The 22,668-nt window shown below is 42.3% G+C and overlaps 2 protein-coding genes across 2 annotated transcripts; one reads left to right on the top strand and one right to left on the bottom strand.

The window, feature by feature from the left end:
- Positions 1-1,388: 1,388 nt before the first annotated feature.
- perm1a (PPARGC1 and ESRR induced regulator, muscle 1a) lies at positions 1,389-7,163 on the top strand (the record flags this gene model as incomplete). The annotated part of the gene is made up of 5 exons (XM_079558286.1): positions 1,389-1,488; positions 1,761-2,325; positions 4,678-5,213; positions 6,406-6,522; positions 6,616-7,163. The coding sequence occupies 5 exons, from the start codon at positions 1,389-1,391 to the stop codon at positions 6,729-6,731; spliced, it is 1,434 nt and encodes a 477-aa protein (XP_079414412.1). The 3' UTR covers positions 6,732-7,163.
- A 2,065-nt stretch (positions 7,164-9,228) lies between these two features.
- plekhn1 (pleckstrin homology domain containing, family N member 1) lies at positions 9,229-22,002 on the bottom strand. The gene is made up of 16 exons (XM_079558738.1): positions 21,828-22,002; positions 19,925-20,015; positions 19,634-19,795; positions 17,198-17,278; positions 16,604-16,694; positions 14,999-15,132; positions 14,391-14,531; positions 13,595-13,675; positions 13,410-13,485; positions 13,022-13,167; positions 12,781-12,927; positions 12,023-12,232; positions 11,693-11,848; positions 11,278-11,517; positions 11,014-11,074; positions 9,229-9,714 (listed from the first exon to the last, which is right to left on the bottom strand). The coding sequence occupies exons 1-16, from the start codon at positions 21,899-21,901 to the stop codon at positions 9,530-9,532; spliced, it is 2,076 nt and encodes a 691-aa protein (XP_079414864.1). The 5' UTR covers positions 21,902-22,002; the 3' UTR covers positions 9,229-9,529.
- Between the last annotated feature and the right edge of the window lie 666 nt (positions 22,003-22,668).

Genomic DNA, 22,668 nt, shown 5'->3' on the forward strand with positions numbered 1-22,668 from the left:
CAGTCAAAGCTCTGTGCCCCAGGTGCAGCACAGGCCCAGGCCTGTCCTTTATCACAGCTCCTCAATTGGGAGAGCCCTCGTGGGCACACAGCCCGGGCTGTCTGTGGTTTGGCTAATTAGAGGCTATGTTTTCTCATAAATATCTATAGTAATGAAAATTAGCCCCATAATGGATAGTTACAGCTTGTGAAAGTGTTGAGGCAAATAATTCTGATTCGGGTGGAGGAGGGCACTGAAAAACTCAAACAGCAAAGCTTCTGTTACCACAGTTAGGCTGTATTTTGGTTTAGAAAAGTTTGCATCTCTATTTGTTTTTTTTTTTTAATTAACTTATGGAATTGTGGAGAGAGCGTTATCATTATTTGGATTCTTTCCTGCATATGTTCCACACCTCTACCACTGAGCCATTTTGTTGCCACACTGATTCCTCCATTGATTGGTTGAGAGTTGTTTATTTTAGGTTGTTGACGGACATTAGGCGTCTGTTGGGACAGGTTAACAGCGGGTAATGAGATCTGCCTGATAAGTTATCTCTGCATCTTCAGTGTCAGTGACATCTCGAGAGCGAGGAGGGCCCTGTAATCATATTGTCTTTACTAAGTCCCTCTGATAGCCCCAAACAAAGGCTCAGTCCCATCACAGATAAGCCACTTCACTAATTGTAGATTGCACATTTAAGCGGAAAATAAGTCTTGGTTTAGGCCTGCCATCTGGGCTGTCGTTTAAGAAAGCTAAGGTCTTATTTGTGACCGTCTGAGGTAATGTTATCATAGCAGTGGATTAAAATGATAATTTGACTCAGATTAAAAACTATATGAAGACAGTTGTTTTTAACTTCTTTTAATACCAAAAAAGTACATTGATTCACTCATTAACATCCTTAACTAATGTGAAGCAAACAAATCTGTCTGTTCGATGTTGTGCCAGCGCATTATATGGTGTATGGTTTTTGGTATGCTGCATGACTTGGCAAACACTTAACTATTGTAAATGTCACCAGGTTGTGTGTCCATCAAAAGTTCATCATCAATGTGTGGCTCCTGTTTAATCCTGAACTCTGGAACAGACCCTGGAAAGACTTCAGATCAACTTTCAGCCCATCGGTCAGTGCGCTCCATCACATGACTTATCACACTGTTATATCAAGTTACGGATCCCTTCTGATAGAAAAAAAAACTGTTTGTAGATATACAAACAGAAACACTGTAGAAATATAGGTTAACTCCATAAATAACTATCAGAGAATGTAGGTTGCGTAACACTTAGGGCAGTATATTAGTGTGAAGTCTATTTAAAGTGCTGAAACCATATGCCTCTGTGGGAGATAACTCGGCCAGAACATTGCGTGTAATACGTGATTAGAAGCACCGCTCTATATTTATCAAATCATGGGGCTTGCTCGTGCGCGAGAACGACCTACGGAGAACTGCGAACATGGGGATAGTGAGGCGCACAGCACAGACCAGGACACCAGCAGAGACCCAACAGGTAGGACACCTGTAGAGCAGAGTAAGTATATTTGTGGCTATTCTGCTTCTATATTCTTTATACTAGGAAAGGGAACCGGCTTGCAGGTTTCATGTACTGTATATAGTGATTATTATAATAAGACAGTAATGGAAACATTTCATTGTAATATTTATCTGTGTTGTTTGTTTATTTCCTTTTTTATTAGTGTTTTTTATACTGTATATTAGTGGTTATTAAATGTTTTGTTTTGTTGTTCTTTGAACATTGATCTTTGTAATTGTATTTTATAGGTGCCAAAATGGAAGACTTTGAATTCAGTGTGGACATCAGTGACCGGGACTGGCAGTGCTTCTTCGCTCAGTGTGAGGAGTGCAATGTAGTTCCTCCTGCTCTCGCTGGTCTGGAGGACTCTGGGATGAGCGACATGGATGATTTAGGGACTCTTTTTGGCAAACGGGTTCAGAAATGTGAGATAGAAACATATCACTCCGAGGAAGCAGTGGCTGATGGTCCGCCGGTGTGTGAGGGCAGTCCTCAGGAACTGTACCTGGATAAACACAGCTCTGGGGGAATGCAGAGCGTCCTGTCAGGCAGCGAGGAGGACATCCACCTGCAGTCTGTCAATATGTTCTTTGAGCAAATGAAAAGCCTCTCAGACTGTCAGAAACCTGTCCAACAGGACCAAGTGGGAGCTGTAACAAACAGACGAGTGAAGGGGGAGCTCAGTATGGATGGGCCATCAGTCAGCCCCCCTGTCTGTGCTTTGCCCAAAAACATCCCGAAGTTAAACTCTGCCAAAGGAGTAGCCGCTGCTGGCAAAAAGTCCACGGAACGTGTTAGCACCATCTATAACAGGTACTCGATAATAACAGATGAGTCCAGCTCTGAATCTTCTGCCAGCCTTTATGTGAAACATCCTTACCTGAAAACAAAGCTTTATATTGAGTCCAGTTCTGAAAACACAGCAAATGAGAGAATGGAGCACCTTTATCTACAAAATAAACCTTTCGGTTTAACACCTCATCTAAACAAAATGGCTCACACTAATAAAGAAATGGGCATGTGTGATGTGAAAGATTACTCATCTTACCAGAAAACTCTAGATTCAAGCAGAAATCCAGGTCTAGTGGGAAATGGGAAAGGGACAGAGAACAAAAGCACCCAACTCTCACAGTCTGACAGCGAGAGCCCTTACAAACTGCTGAGTAAGGAGTCCTCTCCTAGTGCCTCCATCAAAAGAAAGAGAAGAAAGAAGCGAAGGCTTTGTGTTGAACCTGCACAGAGTTTGTTTGGACCTGAGCGACTTTGCTCCTCTGAAGATGAACTGTTTACATGGAGACGAGCAATAGATCCATGTTTTTCTAAGGATTTCCGTTGGTCTGGCTTAAAACATCAGCAAGTAAAGCGTGGTTTTATGCCTCCTTTAGGCCAATACAAACTCAGCAGCAGCCTCCCAGCTGGTGTAGAGGCTGATGAGATGAGAATGGAAGACCCTCTTCTTTCTGCTCAACATCACAGACAACATGAGAGCATTTACTTACAAGACAATTGTGGTCCCACTGGTTTTACAAACATATTGCATAAAACAGAAAGGGATGTAAAGGATGATTGCAAAGTCAAGGAAGACATGAAAGTGAAGGAGATCCTGCTGGAAAGTGTTGCATCATCCAACTACACTTATAGAAATGAGGTCAAATCAATAGCCGATGCTATTTTCCAAAGCGCAGAGTCAGCGGATCTGGGAATGGCTATGGGCCCAAGTGTCAGTGCATCCAGTGCTAAGTCGGCCTTGCGTGAGGAGGCTGAAACTGAGAAAGTTTCCCAGTGTCAAAAAGAGACCGACGAACTTCAGCAGCAGCTGGAAACACTGTGTCCCATCACATACCAGAGTCGTCATATGGTAGAAAACATGACACCTCCCCCAAGTGAAACTGCCATGAGTCGAGACACTGTAACAGAGATGCTTGATCACACAACACGACGTCATACAAGTGCTGACATGGCGTCAGAGCAAGCTGGTGCAATAATACATAATCATGAACTGAATATGAATAGTACAGCAGTGAAAACTGGAGATGATGCAAAACAAGCAGATTTATCACCAAAAAACACCATCACAGCATGTGACACTGGCACAACACAAGGCCAAGATGGTGGAAATCAAATGGAAAATGGCATTATGCATCAAAGTGAGTTAGAAGCACATCCTGAGTTAAAAAATGTGTTCCATTCAAATTCAACACTGTCGTCTTGTAATGCACTTGAGACTGAGCATGCTGTGCTGCTGTCAAATGAAAATATCACACAATGTCTGGACAATTCAACTACGAGTCGTAGTGGTAAAAATCAACATATTATTGCAAAGAACGAAATGAAAATAAACCCAAATTTGCAAAAGGACTGCTTACGATCAGCTCATGATGCTCCCGAAGAGCCATGTTGGGATCAAGTAGAGGCTGAAATGACAAATTCTCAATTCGAAGAAAACACAGAACCTGGAGTAAATTCAGACCACACAGTTTTTGCCATGTCCTCCTTTTGGAAGGAAATGGAGAGGCTGACGATAAACGATATTTTGGGATGTAGAAAAGAAGAGAAAATTCAGTCAAGCTTCCTCCCGTCTTTACAAGAAGACGATGACCGTTTCACTCTCTCTGACTCAGGCTGCTGTTCTCAGACAGAAGAGAGGATACTTTCCATCCCTGATCCAGTAGACTGTAATTTGAGCGGCCCTATGACGAGTAATCCATCATCGAGAGGTGACCTGTGGGAGAGTGCGCCGGTCTCAATGAGCCTACCTCCTGAAAACATTTATAAAGATACCATAACTGTGAATGGCATTACTGAACCCAAAACCACCCCAGGCCTAAGAAGAATGTCCAAAAGAATCAGTGTGCAAGATCTTCGTGCACTCGAATCAGACTCTTTTGGCAACAAATGTGAGAGTCAATCTACAGTAAAACTCGATGAAGACACTTGTAATGATATTGGGTACATCCCCGAAGACCCTGTGCCTAAAAGAGACCAAAGACCATCCTCTATGATAGAAAACTTCAAGTTTTCTATTACTGATATCTATAGTTATTTCTTTAGTGAAAACCAGTCAGATACTAGTCTTGATTCGCCAACAGACAACATGGTCAATAATTTTACCAGTGGCGACTCTGTACCCGAAAATTATGATCATTTCTTCTCTGAGTTTGACAGCGACACTTTCTTCTACACAGAGGAGGTCAAACCTGAACTGGTGCCAATCTTTTCTTGTTCCCGTTCTCGTAAAAGAAAACGTGACTTTCATGAATATGACTATTTTCTGGTCTCCTCGTCTGATAATTCATCCTCTGAATCCGATGAAGAGGACCAACCACAGCACGCTCCCATCCGAGTGGTGACGCGGCTCACTCGTAAAGCAAGCTCAAAGGATATAGTCACTGACGCTTATGAGCATTTCTACACAGACCGTGACCTCCAAGAAGACCTCTTCAAGATGACTTTCTCCTTCAGGACAATGAAATTAAATGATGATGATGTCCTTAAACAGGAGCCAGCAGATGCTTTGATCGTTGAGCCCCTAAAACTCGAATCACGATCGTTTCACATCAAGGCAATGCCCATCACTGTCCTGGGAAATCGAAACGCACTGTTTCCAGATTCCTTTCTGTGTGACTTTGACGACCAGATTATCACAAAACTACAGCAGCCGCTAATATACCAGAATCTGCAGACTGCTGTGGCCAATCCAAGTAAGAAAACTGCACAATATTCCACACAATAGAGTCACAAGTAGGGCCAGTCAGACCAAAACAAATATTAGCCCGATATATCGGCCGGCCAATATATTGGGCTAATATTTGTTTGGTTTTTTACCCCTAGGCCTCAGAGGGGGTGGAGAAACATCGTGGTGAAAAACGGTCAAAAGTCTGTACACCTATTTTATGTTTTATGTTGTTGACTTGCTTATAGTTTTATTTGTTTTGAAAGCTGCTGATTTTTGACAAGCTCCCTCTAAAGTACCTACTAAACATGAATGCCTTTAATAATTCGGCCCTGTGACCGTCATACTAAATAAATAAATAAATAAATGTTAGAAGCATCATACACGGATTATAGACGAGACATTTTTAAAAATATTAGCGGTGCATATCAGCATCGGCCTGAGAATAACCCACATCGGTCGACCTCTATTACATATTCTGTATATTTCTATGATTTAAACCTTTGCTATAATAATGAATGAACTATAAGCTGTGTGAGAGATTTATAAAAAGGCATCAAATTAAATGACTGAAAATTCCTGCCTGTAGATCAAATCAGTATTGGTATCGGACCCCAAAAATCCATATTGGTTGGACCCTAGTCACACGTTAAATATTCTGTTTTATAGACTACATTTATTGTTCAGTGACCTCTATTGCTCTATTTATCAACACTTTTCGAGGGTGCGGCGACAAGAGAAACAGATCAACACAGTCTGTTTATAAAGGGAGAACTACTAATGCCAAAGAAATTGTATTATTGTCATTTCCAGCTGAAGTAGTTTAGAGCTCAGAGAGAAAGTATGAGGTGCTGGTTCTAAAGTTGTCGGTAATGTCATCCAGTTCATTCCTTGGTGGGACATGCTCTCCAGAGGGACGTGTACGTGATAAGTTGACATAACTCAATGAGGGACCCTCATAAGCTGCCAACAGACCTCTTAAATTATCTGTCCGTGAAGAAGAAAGCTAATATATTTAACTCAGTTTTCATGTGTTATTTCCTTAACTTTAAAAAGATAATTTTGACCTCAGTAACTAGACCATTAGACTTGAATTTCCTCACTTCTGAATCATGTTTATAACCTGATTTAATGAGGTCAATAGCAATACATTATTAGTTGTTTTACTGTAAAAAAATTAACTTACATTTTGCTTTTTCCATACATTGTCTTTATTACAGATTTGGATGCCCCTCTCCTGCCTCTCAAACAGTCAGACATGTGTCTTCTTTGTATCGCCTTTGCATCTTGGGTGCTGAAGACTGCTGACCCGCAATCTGGAGACACCTGGAAGGCTGGTATGTACTATCTCAGATGGAGTAACCATTTGGACTTGATGCTTTGTTTATAATTAGTAATACAGTTAACACTCTTGTCTCACTACCATGTAGTGCTTTTGGCAAATGTAAGTGCGCTGTCAGCCATCCGATATCTGCGTAGATACGTCAAGGGGGAGATCGCAGCTGGTGAGAAGAAACCCAACCTCAAAACTCTCAGTTGTTCCTAATCGAAAGACAAAAGCACAAATACATGGATGTTTAGCGCATATTTTCATGATTGTAAAGGAAATGTACTCTTTGTTTTGTCATTCAAAGCAGTGAGTCATGTTGTTGCTTTCAGTTTATAGTGAGTATCTACTACTGATTGTGATGTGGTTACTAGAGAGAGTACGAGATGACCAAGGGAGAGAGAGTGTGTGTGTGAGTGTGTGTGTGTGTGTGTGTGTGTGTGGGTGTGTGTGTGCGTGTGTGTGTGTGGGTGTGTGTGTGTGTGTGGGTGTGTGTGTGTGTGTGTGGGTGTGTGTGTGTGTGTGTGTGTGTGTGTGTGTGTGTGTGTGTGTGGGTGTGTGTGTGCGTGTGTGTGTGTGGGTGTGTGTGTGTGGGTGTGTGTGTGTGGGTGTGTGTGTGTGGGTGTGTGTGTGTGTGTGTGGGTGTGTGTGTGTGTGTGTGTGCGTGCGTGCGTGCGTGCGTGGGTGCGTGGGTGTGTGTGTGTGTGTGTGGGTGTGTGTGTGTGTGTGTGTGTGTGTGTGTGTGTGTGCGTGGGTGTGTGGGTGTGTGTGTGTGGGTGTGGGTGTGTGTGTGGGTGTGTGTCTGCTGCAGCGCGAGTCTGAGAAGTATTGAGTTGCCTTGTTAAATTTGACAAGTGGCAACAGATTTAGTTTCGACTGTAGTACTATGTTGTTGGAACAAGTTTCGTTTCATTAAGTCATATGAAGACGATGACGCAGCATAACGACATTTGACTGATTGAAATAAATTAAAACCTGAAAGTCACTCATGATGGGACGTCTAAAATGCCAGTACTTATGAATCCATGTTTATTTTTTTCTCTACATGTATTATTTGTACATTTGTGTAACAGTAGCGGATCAAACTGATAAATAATAGATGGACTCTAAATTGTCTCTTTTACTGCTCTTGATTTCTGTCACCTAATTAACACAAGAGGGCGCTACGGTGCGTCACAACTGGTTACTCTACAAAAAGTAAAGGTCAAGCACTGGTTTAAATGACTTTAATTGAGAATGTTTATTTTGTTTTGAGTTGTTTTCACTCAGTTAAACCTTTTTCCTGATTGAAGCAAGAATATTTTGCTTGTTTGATGAAATTTAAGACAGGTTCTAAGGTAATATTGCTTGAAGTAGGAAAATAAAACAGCCAATGTGACAAGAGCAATTTTATTTCCCCATTGGCAAAGAAATTCATCTCAAATAATGTATTGATGGATTGAAACGAGTCAGGAACATGCTCGACATAATTTCTGGTTGACCCATGTTAATGTCTTCTGATAATATAATAATGATTAGCTTGTTGTACTCAGTGCTTAATTTGACCTTGCAGTGACCCAGTAGCTGTATGGATGGTTAACATGGCACCTTTACTTTTGATTACAGTGGTCTCTACAATGCTCCAGGATCACTTGTTTTGTAGGTTTTCTGGTGAGAGCAGTCAGCAGTGAAAACCTTCCAAACACTTGATCCTGGAGCTTCCTAGAGACGAGTGTGATGGAAAGTAAAGGTGTCATGCTGATCACTCATATAGCTGCTGGGTCACTACGAGGTCAAATACGCACAAATCTCAACTTTTTGCATAATTCATCTTTAATACAGTATATTGCTGCTCCCGATTCCTGTCGCCTAAAGATCAACACAAGAGGGCAGCAGGGCGCTACTCTGTGTTACAATAAGCCTGTACTTTCCAAACAAGAAACATCAGTTCATCAATAGCGCTGCATAATAACGTATTGATCCTTATTAATGTCCTCTATCATTCAGTATCTTTATTGCACCTAATTTTTCGAGCATTTCATTAGCCCACCCGGCATCATACGAAAGATGCTCTCACTGAAATAATGGCAGTTGTTGATAATAATTGATAGTAATTGACTAATTTTCAGTATTTTATTTATTTGGATTGACTGAACTTTTACTGGTTTCACTTGTGTTTTAAAGAAATATCAGCAGATGGCGCTGTTGAAGTACAGTAATACACAGCAGTTCTTTACAACAGTGGCACCTGTGCAGAAACATTTCAACTAGACCCAGTTAGTGTCTTTACAAACACCTGCAGATATTTTTCACCAATATTTTACACTGACTCAGAGACATGGTAAGAAATAATTATGATTTTTTTTTCTTTTTTTTTCTTTTTTTTTTTCAGTTTGAGTCTTGTGAAAAAAACTAAATCTTAAAAATTTGACGATACTTATATTTTGCAATACTATACTTACTTATTACCACATGATTACAGGGGGCCTAATCTGTCTTGAATGAAAACCAAGTATTCACTTGACCATTTTTTATTTTTTTCATAAATAAGCAAACTTCAAACAGTACAAACATTACAAAATAAAGCACACCGTCTCCAAAGTCTGCTGTAGTCATTTTAGCGCAAACTCAAAGTATAATAAAATAATGCATTTACATTATGTACAAAATATACATCCATTTCCATGTCATTTCGGAATGCATTTTCAGAACAAAGTCCAAAACCAATAACAAAACTGCCAACATGTTAGAAAATAGAATAAATATTAATAACACAAGTTTCACACTCTCCAAGACAGTGTTGTTGCTACAAAACATTTAAACGTACCATTTTGCTACATATAAAACATTCATGCCCATTTCATATTTTAATGTTCATCTCTATCCACATTCCTCAGACCCGTTCTGAAACTGCACTCATGTAATTGTATTGCAGTGGTTCATATTATACTGTATGCACACAGTGATAGGTCCGTGTCTCTCTGATGATAGGGATCTGTTGTTACACGTCCAGACGAGTGTTGGCCCATTGTTCAGCTTTATGACCATCTCTGCTGGGTCCCCATGGCACCGAGGCCCCTGGCCCCATACTCTAATCCCGTCCAGTGTGTTGAAATACCAGACGGAGGCTGAATCATCCCTGGATCACAGTCGAACTCCCAAATGTTGTCATAGTCCAGTTCCTGATCATCAGGGTCTGTTGGCTCAAGGTACGAATGCCGATCTGGAGGAAAGAAAACAATAATTTGTGATTATTTTAGTGGTTATTTGCAAAATGCACTTGAACTTCACCCTACTTTTGCTTAGAAAAGTGCTATGCAAAACCGATGCATTATTACTGAGGAGTCACGCTGTACTTTTGTTCTAAATGACCTTGTCCCAACATATAATCTGTCTGCAAAACCAGTAAAGTCACATACCTTCCGCATGTCTCCACTTTCAAACTATAAAAAGACATCACTGTATGCAAAACTATTTTTGTCACTTAAAGGCCCTATACCTAAATTCTTTCCTGTGGTGGAACAAAATGTATTTTGTCTTTCTGTAGTATTTTGTAAACTCAGACATTTAAGTAAATAATACTGTATCAGGCTGGTTATCTAGCATTTCTGTGAGTTAGGAATGACTTTGGACCACAACTAACATCTGTATCGGCCATGATCAGTATCAGTCGATCAAAATTCTAGTGATCAGTGATTGGCCCCAGAAATCCTTATTGCTGCACCTCCACTCCTAAAATAACACGAGTGGCTTCCTTTGAAAGTGATCCTGCAGATGCATTGGTTTATTATGGCATAGTTATAAAGTGAGAAGTCACATTACAATTTTAAGTTAAAACTATTTTTATTTCTGTTTTCACTACGTGTTTGTTTGTTTGTTTGTTTTTTTTTGTTTTTTTCAGTGAGCATGCATTTATACAAAAAACATACAATTCCTAATACTCTACATTAAGTAACCCCTTTCCAGTTGTGTCTTGTCCATCACCATTCAGGAAACATCCTGTTTATGGTGGAGTGTTCCTTTACATTAAGCTCCTCAAGGGACACAAATGGTATTTCGAGCTACACTAAGCTCCGTTTCATCTGCACGTTTGCACATTTCCTGCACTTTGTGCTTCGTACCAGTTACTGAGGTCAATGATTCCAACACGCAGACTAAGTTTATTCTAGGTGTACGGCTGACGGCAATGTTGCGTCCTTAGTTGTATTTAGTCCCGAGCCTGACAGACCTTTCGAATTCACACTTGTTTGGAAATATGATCGCGCAGTGTTGCGGCTATCTTGTGTTGTCGATAGAAATAAAACAACTTGACCATTGTACGGCATGGAAACATACTGTCAAAGATAGAGAGCTGGTGCTACATTTAGATGCAATAATCCTATTCCACAGCTGTGATTTCTGCTCTCAGCAAAACATTTTGAAGTAAACTTGCCTTACTCTTGGTCTATTGTATCTGAGTATTTATAGTGCATACACATGTACAAACAGGGTTGTTTTATTACTACATTCTTTCAGTTCTTACCTGGTGAGTAACCACAGGACATCTGAGAAGAGTTCATGATTGCGTTTGAAAGAGGAAGAGTCTGTCAAAAGATATCACAACAAAACAAAGTTAGTGCCTGTGAACAACATAATAAATAACCTGCTCTTTCCTCAAATATCTCTTTCATTTCTGGCACCTGTTTAAATACTACCTGCAGAACTAGTATTTACACATAGTGTAGCTGCACTACGGCATTCCAGAAACCGGAGTGTCCTGGGACATGAGTATCTCTGTGCTTCTCACCTGCTCTTGGACTTGGCCGGGCATTGGAAGCAGCTTTAGCCTCGCCACCGCCTCCGCTCTCCTCTCGGCTTGGCTCTGTGGGGTCTCCATCTCCAGGCCAAGATTGTGACCCTGGGGGTTGGCCAGGACAAGGCTTCTTCTGCAGCGGCGGCCCAATGGGGGTGTCCTGAGCTGGAAAGAGGACGGGACGAGCTGTGGGGGCTGCTGATAGTGGGGCACGGGCTCCTGCCAAGCTTTGTGCTGTGGAGAAAAGACTCAGTCTATCACACTGTTGACTGTAATTCTAGTTCACACATTTCAGTGTCAGCGTTAGATATCCGAGTTTGGTTGGAAGTGCGCACGTGCTCATAGTACAGGATATCAGACAGGCAAGTGTAAAGTGAAGCTGTGGATCTGGTATCATTGACCCACTTACCATTGGGAGAGCGTCTTCCAGAGAGTAGACTTCAGGGGTGCAGGGCTCATCGTACAGGGGCGACAGGGGCTGGCGGGGGGCACATAGGTCCGAGTGACGTTGACCTGCCTTGATTGAACCATTGAGGGACGACTGAGGGGTGCTCCAACTGTTGGACTAATAACAAAAACAGAAAAAGCATTTAGTTAGTTGATTTTCCATTTGTTATCAGTGTTGTTTAAATTCAGCACATGTCACTACATGCAGCCTCTATTTTAGTCACTGTGCACATGATATGGGCTTAGTCTCGGAGAATTTATGGTTATCGAGTTAAGGGCCAGCCTGAATTACCTTTACAAGCGGGGCTTTCTCCAGCCGCTGTTGGTGTGAGTGCATTTTGACAGAGTATGGTGTGCTGTAGAGGGCAGATGTCTCGGAGGGCTGGTGGTAAGAACCACGCTGAGGGGAGTATCTCAGGGACGGAGGCCTGGTGTGGGATGAGACACTGTTTGTTCGGCTGCCGTAGCGGGCTGTTTCAGTGGACGAGGGCCGACTGGAGTACTGTAAAACAATGGGCATAGGAGTCAGACCGGTTGAAAATGATTGATTTAGAGTGTTTTTTTTACATAATTAATTTTCTCAATTTTTTCCTGTTGCCTAAAGCCCACAGAGAGAAAAACATTTCCATCATTCTAATTGGGAAAGTTTTGGTTCAGGTCAGATGCCCCAAATAACATGTCTTTTGGGCACAAAGGCTTTCCCACTTTACAGTAATTAGATGGGCAGTTGGCCCGCTAAAGACTCTCCCAGGGGAGTAGCAAAGTCCTGATAGCGCAGTCTGGAGCTAACAAGCAAACTTTACTGCTGAATCAGCATCAAAGGCTTTCATCTTCCATTATTTAAAGTATTTAATCTGATTTTCACTGAAAGATTCACCAAGAGAAAAACAACAAACAAACTCCGCTTCTGTGCCGATACAAGAGCAGGTCGACCTTCTTCAATTTTTAACTTGGCAGGGAAAAGTATTGCTGTCCAGATACCAAAACAAACTAGACTTGGTGTTGGCTTGTTTTTCGAAAACCTTAAATCTAGTCTTTCTGTTTACTCACACAAAGAGGTTCAGTGTATCCTGGAGAAAGAGGGTTGTCTTCATGTATTGGGAATGGGATGTTTTGGGATGCACGTCCACTGTGACTAAACCTTAAAGAGTCCCTCTTCTCTTGGCTGTTTCCACTCCATCTGTCAACCTGTGGACCCTGAGGACAAAATACATTTGATCAACATTAATGAACAAATGCTATGAATAATAGTGGAGCAGTGAGTCATCTTTTATGACAGGATGGTTCTCACCTCTTTCTGGGTTGGTGTGTAGATTATGTCATATACAGGGGGAGGGGGGCTGAGAACTGGGACGTCAGCAGCTTTAAAATGCTGTATCCAGTCGCAAAACTCGGCCCTGTCCAGACAGGACACCACTATGGGGTTGATCAGTTTGCCTGAAAGAGAGAGAGAGACAAAGACTGTCATTCCGTCCATTCACTCGCTGGAATGTGCTAAAGTCAGAATGTCATTGACTGGAGATAAAACCAGCTCATTCATGTGGGGTTCATCTATGTGACGCTGGAGACGCACAGAAAAGGCCACTTTGAGTCAGCCACGCATAAGAAATCTACTAATTATTTATCAACTCATCGACTAACAGTGCGTCACAGCCTGAAACGCAGCTCACTGTATTTACCTTCAATCATAAACGTGTTGGGCTTGACGTCCTGGCAGGGAGTGGTCACAGTAATCATGTTGAGTGGAAGCTTTCCCTGTAATCACAAATAGGCTGGAACATGACCTTTTGATACTGGGGAAAATGCAATACATCAAAAGAAAATGACTGTATTTGAAGGAAAATAGAAATGGTGTCAGTGGTACCTTGTAGAAGAGTCCATCGTTCTCTTCGGAGAGGATGATTAGTGTGGACGGGTACATCACCAGAAGCCTGTCACTTTGATCCTATAGACAGATTAGTAATTAGTTGTATGCGACTTCTTTTATTTGAAATGCGAAATTCAACACAGCCTTAGGCGCTTAACCAAACTGACTCATGAAATCATGGGTGTTACTGAAACCAAGCTCCGCTAAAGCTTTATAAATTTGACTCAGCTGATTTCTACAGTCAATGCTGCAGTAGCAGTCTGTGAGACATTTAAAGGTACGGTGCTCTGTGTCCCGCTTAGAGGGAGTGTCAAATGGACAGCTGACATTCCAGCTGTGAGGTGAGTCGAGTGCCTCTCACACACCCAGCCTCTAAATCTCACTCACTTCAATAGAGCTGCCGCTATTTCCCACACAATATTAACCACAGGCTCCTGCAGGCTCTGTCATGACTGTGTTTGAGTTGGCTGCTGTGGAGACTTTTGGAAGCATTATTATGTTTTTGTATTTTGCCAGATACAGTGAAAACAGGAGCGAGGAAAAGAAACACAGCAATAGCAAATAATTGCAGCTTGCATGAGCAGCATGAGGTTGACCTGACACACCCTTTTAGAGATGTCTTCATTTATGTTTAGGTAATTTCATGAGTCAGAGATTAAACCAGATTATGTAGGCTTTATTCACTAAAAAGTTCCCAGACTTAAGGAATGCATCACAGGTTTCACTGGACATTACTGTCAATTTTAGCCAATAGTGTACTTTACATAATTGCCATATTATGACAAGGCCGTACCTGACAGGGGAGGTGCTGGAGACGCACTTTGGTCACATAAGAGATTGGGCCCAGGCTGTCCCGCTGAGAGCCTTCCCACTCGTGGATGGGCTCCCTGTTGATGGAGTTCCTCAGCTCCTCTTTGCCAGCTTTTGTCCCATCCTGGTGTAGAGACACATGAAAGTACATTATTACCCCATCAGACTATTTACATCTTCATGACATCACTGTGTTTTCCAGAACAGGCATGGATTTGTTTATGCTAAAATAACCGCATCATCAGCTATTGTCATGCCTCTTGTTGTGACACACGCAGGTCTCTGTGTTTCATCGTTTGGACACGGCTCCCGCCTAAAGGTGTGTAGTCAGCGCTTTGGCCCAGATGTGACGAGACACGGACAGAGGCCACTCCCTGAGCTCCCCCTTAGGGAGAGCCAGCACTGACCCACTTGACTCATAAATGCACATGCTCATACACATCCTGTTTTATCTCAGCTGGAAAGGCCAAAGCTTTTTCAGCTAAGCCACTGTGGCTTTAGCCTGACCACACGCAATGCAAGTTTCAAAATGGAGCCATGTTGAACTCAGCAGCCATAGCAGATACATTGAATCAGAAATATCTCACTTACTTTGACTCTTGTGAATGTTTCCGGTGCAGTGGCAGTGCCTCCGTTGGCTTCGATGTTTTCTTTTAGAAGTCCAAACCACAGGTCCATGTCTTGTTGGTTTGCACAGTAGACGATGATGGGATTGAGACTTACACCTGCATGGGTCAAAGGGCACAAGTTCAAAAAGGGAAAGGTGTCCCTGAGACCAGAGTGAGCCTCAGTGGTCAATGATTAACTTTCCAACCTCTGACTGGCCCACTCCCTTTAATGTTTATAATGTGTTCAGCAAGCAAATAAATCCAGCAGGGTGATTTTTTACTTTGCGAGCTTGGGTTTTGGAGCGTTTATTGTCAATGACCCGTTGCTTTTGGCGTATCCATGTCCTCCCACAGTTTGCCGACCCAGAACACAGAGCTGCATGAAAAGAGCTGGAATCTCCCTTTTGTCAGAAGCTAACATTCCTCAGATAGCAAACGCAGATAGCCAGTAGCTTTGTGTTGTGCTTGTTAGTATCATAGTCCAACGGTGGGTCCTTAATAAACATCCACTGCTCACTTTTGTGTTGACTTTAGATCAATTCCGGCTCCAGCTCCCAGACTGAGCGGGACAAGGCATTTAAACTAACACGTTCATTATGTAACTCTGTCAGCTGTAGGAATTAAAACCATGTGAGGACTTCCGAGTATTTTTTTGCCAGACATTTGGTTCCCATTTGCTACGTCACCTCCAACTCTCAACTTCAGACCTGAGCTGATTCATTTTCACCCCTGTGAGAGGAAACACAGGCCTCACAGGAGAAATGATTCCTTAACTCGAGCCTTGACTCACTGATCCGTCATACTTCCTGTACACATTTTCTATCAGCGACCAAATCAAAGTTCATACTGAAACACAATGCCACACAATAACAAGCAATAGATTGGGGGAGTATTACAAAAAAAGCAATCATTAAAGTGCATCAATATTGAAATCGGCTCAGATTTCGAGATAGCACAAAGGAAAAGGGGAACCTCAGTGTTAGTTGATTTAGTGGTTTACCTTAACCCCTGACTTCACTGGTTTTAAATGTTACCCAAAGGAGAATCAAAGCTCCGGGTCGCCGCACCCACACCCATAACCTTTTCATCTCCAGTGTCCATAAATCAGTTTTGGGATTATTTTAGCCTCGGTGGAGTTGAAAAGATGAGTGGCGTTACTCCGAGGCATTAACCTGAGTAGATATGGGAATGTGCCATAGATTATAGGCAGTGACACGGCTGAGAGCGGTATCTGCGCTTTTGTATGAGACAGCTGGGCCCACTGAAGTGCACCTGTCGTCTAACAAGCGAGGCACTATGAAGCTTCCCTGGCCCCGTGACCAGGGGTGGGGGGGCCCTACTCTAGTTAGTCTTTAGGTTGTGAGGAGGTTAAGGAGGCAGGATGGCAGGAATGCGACTACAGCGGAAATGGACTGGCTTGCAAAAAACAATGTATTAACCACTTTTGCATGGGAAAATATAATGCCATGAAAGGTGGATTAACCTGTTTCGACTATTTTGAATGCAACCTGTTAATGTCAGAGCTGATGATTAGTTGCATGCTTCTGTGCGCTGTGCCAAAACCCGCTGTCCTTGGAGCATAACTTACCGTTTATTTGAAAAGCGAATTCCTGGGCTTGGCTGTGGTTGCAGTTCTGTTGCAGTTTGCATATGGTGAGCTCCTTCAATGGAAGAGTTCCCTGCAATAAACCAAAACCACAAATGTAAGAAAAAAAAAGACAAAGACTGCGATTATTTATAGGCAGTACTACTTCCCCGGTCCTGAAATGCATGAGATTCTTGTATTCGTTTAGTTCTCTCACATGTTAATGCTGGATGTGTTTGTAATGTGCACATGTAATCTGCATCTCAACTTTAAAACAGTCACATTAATTGCGATGCATGTCAGAAAACTCAAGTAGTCAGCCTTATTATTGGATAACGCATTTCCATCTTCCATCGTCATTATGTCCTGACTAACATACAGCTGCTCGGTGATATTTGACTTCACAGACAAAGCAGCGATGATTAATCTCTGCTCTGACTTTATGAGACAGGTGAAGATATGGGATCATACCCTCTGTTTACTAACACGCAGGTGGTTGACAGGGAACGCATGTCAGCAGCTATGATTACATAACATGAAAACTGGCCCAAAGGGAAAAATTTAAAAAAGTGCAAAACTGGTTTGCTGAAAAGTCACCTGGTAGGTCAGCCCGGTGGTGTTGTTGGACACGAAGTGGAGGTGCGTCTGGAAGAGGTCCAGGTAGCAGTCGTGTATATCCTGGGGGGACAGGAGAGGCAGGTTAGAGCAACTTCTGTACACTTTATACGGGACAATCTCGTGTTAGTTGGGCGATATAAACTCATGTTGCTCCTTTAATAAAACCTGCTGCAATTTAATGCATGCACTTTAGGTTGATATTTGTTTCCAGTTTATTCAATCTGAACAATAACGTGTAAAGACTGTCAAAGTACTACATTACTACACAAGACTACATTAGGTTTTAATCGAGGCATCGTAGATGTTTTATTCTGAGGGATCATTTCGACAAAATGATTGAGTTGTAATTTTATAATCAATGTACAAATGTGAAGATTGATTCCAGACACTGATGTAAAAGCGTAATATAAGTTGAGACCATTTATGTAAAGCACTGCTTCTCATGGGACCATGGTCAGTGGGTCAAAATATCTTTTTTTTGTTAATTGTTTTTGAAAGTAAGCTTTATGATCAACATAACTCTGTAAAGGATGGTGTCAAGGAAGTTTTTTTTAAGTTGACAAATAATCATTATTGTTTTCCCCATTATTGCGGAGCCCGAGTTATTGTACAGGTGTGAGTTGAAGCAGAGAAAAAACACTAATGTACATCTTGTTCTTAAATGTCCCAACGTTACTGTTTTACGTCAGCATTGTCCTTATGGACCGATGTGTAAATTAGGGAACCACATTAATTGTTCATCAAAGTGATTCATCCCACGTCCATAAATCTTCCACTTCCTTTGAGACATTATTCTCCTGCTTAATACATTGCGTCCTCCTGTCGTCACTTTCTCATTGAACATAACATTCTTCGTATCAATCTTCCCTTTCATGTTTTTGACAGAACTGTTGTGTCAGTCCCTCTGACAAATTGCAGTTCCCACGTTGGAGGAGCCGGCGCGTCCTTTATCAAGCTTTGGGATCAGAGGAACACACTCTGCCCTGAGGTTTCTCTCTGTGATATTTCACAACTGTAGCTGAGAGGAGCGTGCCCCAACACAGGCTGCGGTGGAGTGTTTTGGCTCACTCGCAAACAGCCCCCACATCAGCCGCAAAACAGCTACAATACATGTGGGCCACGCACAATACATCCTGTTACACCTTATAGTTGCTTTATTGTGCGGCCGCGGGTGACTGGCATGCTCTGGCATTTAAAGGCTTGGTCATTGTTTTAAGAGCTTTATTTTCATCGTGGGTTTTCTAGTATTTGCCTTGTTTTTTCTTCTAAATTGCGTTCTTGTGGTGTTAAATGTGTGTCATGACTTCCGTTAAGGAGGAACATGACCAGCTCTTCGTTTAGAGTTGGTTTGCGTGCCTGTTACACTGCGTCACACAATACAATACAACATAAGTAGCTTTGCTGGAAGCGAGGCATCACCAGGTCGTCTCCACAGAGCTGTTGCTGCTTTGCTTTGATTACAGGCAGCCAAACATTTAAGGTTTACATTTGAATACATTAGGTCAGTAAATTTTCCTGGGGGCCAAAATATATCGTGACTATATAGCCGGACTGTAGCCTCATAAAAACATCTTGCACTTGTATTGCACTTTACAAGTCTCCGTAGTAATTATTTATTCACTCCACACTCTGTGGTGGTAAGCTACTATTGTCGCCACAGCCGCCCTAGGGCAGACTGTCCATTTACCACGTGGCTATAATGTGTTGTTTGTATCGTGATCTCTAATTATGTCAGTGCTCTTTGCTGGACACGTGTGGAATTCTATCCTTTCTTTATTTAAGTTGCCCCCTAGTGGCTGGAGTGAGCATTCTGGTTATTTCTTTAAAAATTCATAACTCCGCACAGGAATGGGCCAGAGACTTGCTCACTTTTTTTTTTTTTTTTTTTGTGCTCTACAAGTGGGGGCCGGATTAAATCATCTTGGCTCATTGAAAGAATAGTATTGTCTAGCTGAGCATTAAGAGGACGTTTTGAATATTGCAGACATTGTTTAGTTGCTCTTGTGGCGCAACAACATTAAACCCTCAATGCTCCGCAGTGTTGCTTTAATATTGACCACATTTTACACTAAAATGAGGAAGTATAGATAGGGTTTCAGTCACCTGCGTTATGAATGCCATTTTAATGTTTTGCAACATTTCAACTTGAATCCTAAATTGTTGAAATCCATGAATTGAGAACACATTAAACACTAGACTGAGGTATGCTTAAAAGAATCCTGTGCCATTGCATGTCATAGATACTAAGCACATGCACACGAGGTCAGTAAAGGAGCAAGTGATAAGTTTGAGGCTCTTGTCAGATACAGGTTATCTCTGAACCACATGATGCCCCCCTGTCGGAGCGCAGGTCTGGGCACTGTCTCAACCACTGCGGGAAATATACCTTTCTCTTTACTGAGTGGTCTTACTAACCTGGCAGTGCTGGAAGCGAAATCGAACTTTGGAGCTGTGGATCATGCGGCCGTAGTTTTTGACGTTGATGCTGCTCTTCTTCCAGCCGTTGACCGGGTCGTAGGGGAAAGGAGGATCCCATTTGATGTTGTCTATTGTTTGCAGATCTTTAGGTGACATTTCCTGAAAACAGCCATTATGCGGTTACTGTCACAACCAGTCAGACCAGCTGCTAAGGCAACATGTGACAAACTATTTACTCTGGTATGTCAATGAGTTTCTTCTTTTTCTTGTTAACAAGGATGTACATACCTTTCTGGGTGTGACAGTACACAGTATGTTGATGATACTGTTGGACTTCTCCTGTCCCTCTTGAGGGTTCTTCCTGCGAAACAGCCGGCTGCTGCTCCAAAAAGATAAATATTTATTAGCACATATTTACGCAACCATGTTTACCGCTTACGACTAATGACTATTCGAGTGACTTCCGAGATGCAATCAATATTGAGCAGGGAAGTTCAGTGGTGTCAAATAGTGATATGACTTTAGGACAGACTTTGCTGATTTGCATTGTAAATTTGCTGTTTTTCCAAATTATTTCAGTCATTTGAAGTTGATGACTTAGTTTGTGCTTCCTGTTGTAGTATAACTTCCTGCTAATGCCTTCTGTTCCAGCCGTTTAAACCACAAGAACAATCGGGGCTTGTGTTTCTGATAACATAGGGGGGATATGCATAGGAAAATGATGCTTCAATGTCTCCCATTGTTTTTTTTCCTGACCCCCATCTGCAACCATTAGTGTCACATCTGGATGAGGAAGCTCCCACACTGCAGCGATAAGGCGGCGACGGCTGCTTTTGCAATCCCAGCGTGGCGTTCATCCGCTTATCTGTGCATGTGTGTGCCAGCGTCCTTAAGGCAACAAGACCCGCCTTTGTTCAAACTGTGGGAATCACGGTCCATCTCATCAGGAAGCCACTATTAATGATTTTCAGTGTTAGAGTTCACCCAGTCGTGCCCTTTAAAGTTATACTCATTTTAAGAATACGGAGTTCCTGTGCTGCTGATGCAATGCACAGTTGCAGAGTGAAAGAGGAATGTGGATAATAGACAGGTAGGCTTTGCTTTGACATCGCGATGATGTGGTATTCAGGCCGAACCCTCAGTGGGGAATACCTGAGCCGGGCCTGATTCCCTGGACTAAAAAGGGGGGGTGAGGACCTCAGGAAACAGGGACACTGGGAGCATTGTTCAATCTCAAATGTTAACGTATCGGCATTCAGGCTCCTGAAACGGTTGTGTTTGATTTGAAATCTCGGACCACATGCCGAGTCCAGCCACTCACTGCAGGGCTGGGGCTAATCACAGTCAGGTGTGTGGTCCGGCTGAGGGGCCGAACCACCGGGAACATGTCCCGGCAACTGCCCTGAGCCAGGAGGATGGCAAGGGCAAAACTTCTTTAGAATATACATTGTTTTGGGGCTCTGTCTAGCGGTTATATTGAATCAGAAAAAATATAGCTCACTATATTGTAAGCAGTGGCTTGTTACTGGATCTCATTTGTTTTAGTTGTTTTCGCTGGTAGCTACATAAGGGAAATCTCTTACTAAACAGAAAATATTCAGCAGGAAGGTAATAAAGAATAATAAATATTGAGTCACAATTTATAGAAAAAAAATATATATATATTTTTGCTCCAAATGAATGTTGAAGGTGGATGTTTCCCTATGTTTTATGAAAGATTTAACGAGAAAGTGAAGCCAGGTCCAAGCACAGACTCTGACACACCTCTTTACACCCAAAGCAAAAGTCATATCTCCTCAGCTCTGAAGTGTCTTATCAGTGTAACTTTAGAGCCCACATGTTTTCAAAGGAAAAGAATGGAGTCGGCTCTGAATTCGGAGGGAAACCAGATTCACTGACAGCTGCCGGATCATCTTCACAGGGATGCGAACAGGAGGCAAATGGTGACTGTATCATTGGCACCTTTGCGGCCAGACACAAACTGGACACTGGGGACTTTCCTGTTACACTACAATATGATCCTCAGCTTGATTCATGATGCTCATTCAGAAGAATTCACGGCCCCTGCTTCACCTCACTCCTCAAACACTGAGAAATACCAGAGATTCCTTCCACTTCTAAAATAACAGTGACAGTCAAGGCCACAGACACATTGGCAGGAGGGACAATAGTTTTAGAAGAAGTTTCTTACCTGTTTCTGCGGATGAAGCTCTTGCTGGAGAATCTGAAGTTGTGCTGGGGGACACATGACATGCTACTCCCCATGCTGCCCTTTGGAGATGGCTCGAGTCCTGGACAAACTTTGCAGTCCCGCTGTGATGGATGCGTGTAATCCTAGAGTGCAGTGTACAGAGGAGTGCTCACGGCTCCAGTCAGAGTTGTAATGAGACTGCTGCAGGCGGTGAGGGCTGTTTAGACACAGCTATCTGCGTAAAAGGGGTGGAGTCTGTGGGGCTTGTGTCACAGAGGAGTGAATAATCAGCACAGGGCTCACACACCTACTGTCTGGTAAGTCAGTCCCACAAAGAGCAGGGCAGGGGGAGGCAAGGGTCGAAGTGTGCCTTTTCACACCTTTCAGAGGCCAAATGGGGCCCATTATGCCTAACCCTGGGATGATTGTGAACCAAACGTTGCACTGATGGCTGCTGTGTGTCAATCAGGAATAGAGAACCAAAACGACATGTCTAGACACGTGGCATTCCTTCAGCCTGAAGAAATATATTTGTTATTATAAACAAGGAACATGGATTTGAGACCTGAGAAAGTGGAAAATTTGATACAGTAGGACATTACTTATTGATTATGTGTAGTTTTTATACAATTGGAAACATAAGCCGATGTCTGTACTGTAAGAGAACATGACCAAAACTTGTTCCAACAAAAAAGGAGAACTTAACACACAATTGCTTTGTAGAGGTGAGTATAAATACATATACAAGTTCTGAATCAGAGGAAAACTTATAGCAAATGGAAATATTATAATATCATGCATTTCCCAAATCACTTTTTTAATTTGACATATAAAGTACAGG

This window comes from Gobius niger (assembly GCF_951799975.1).
Source record: "Gobius niger genome assembly, chromosome: 6".
Taxonomy (NCBI): Eukaryota; Metazoa; Chordata; class Actinopteri; order Gobiiformes; family Gobiidae; genus Gobius; species Gobius niger.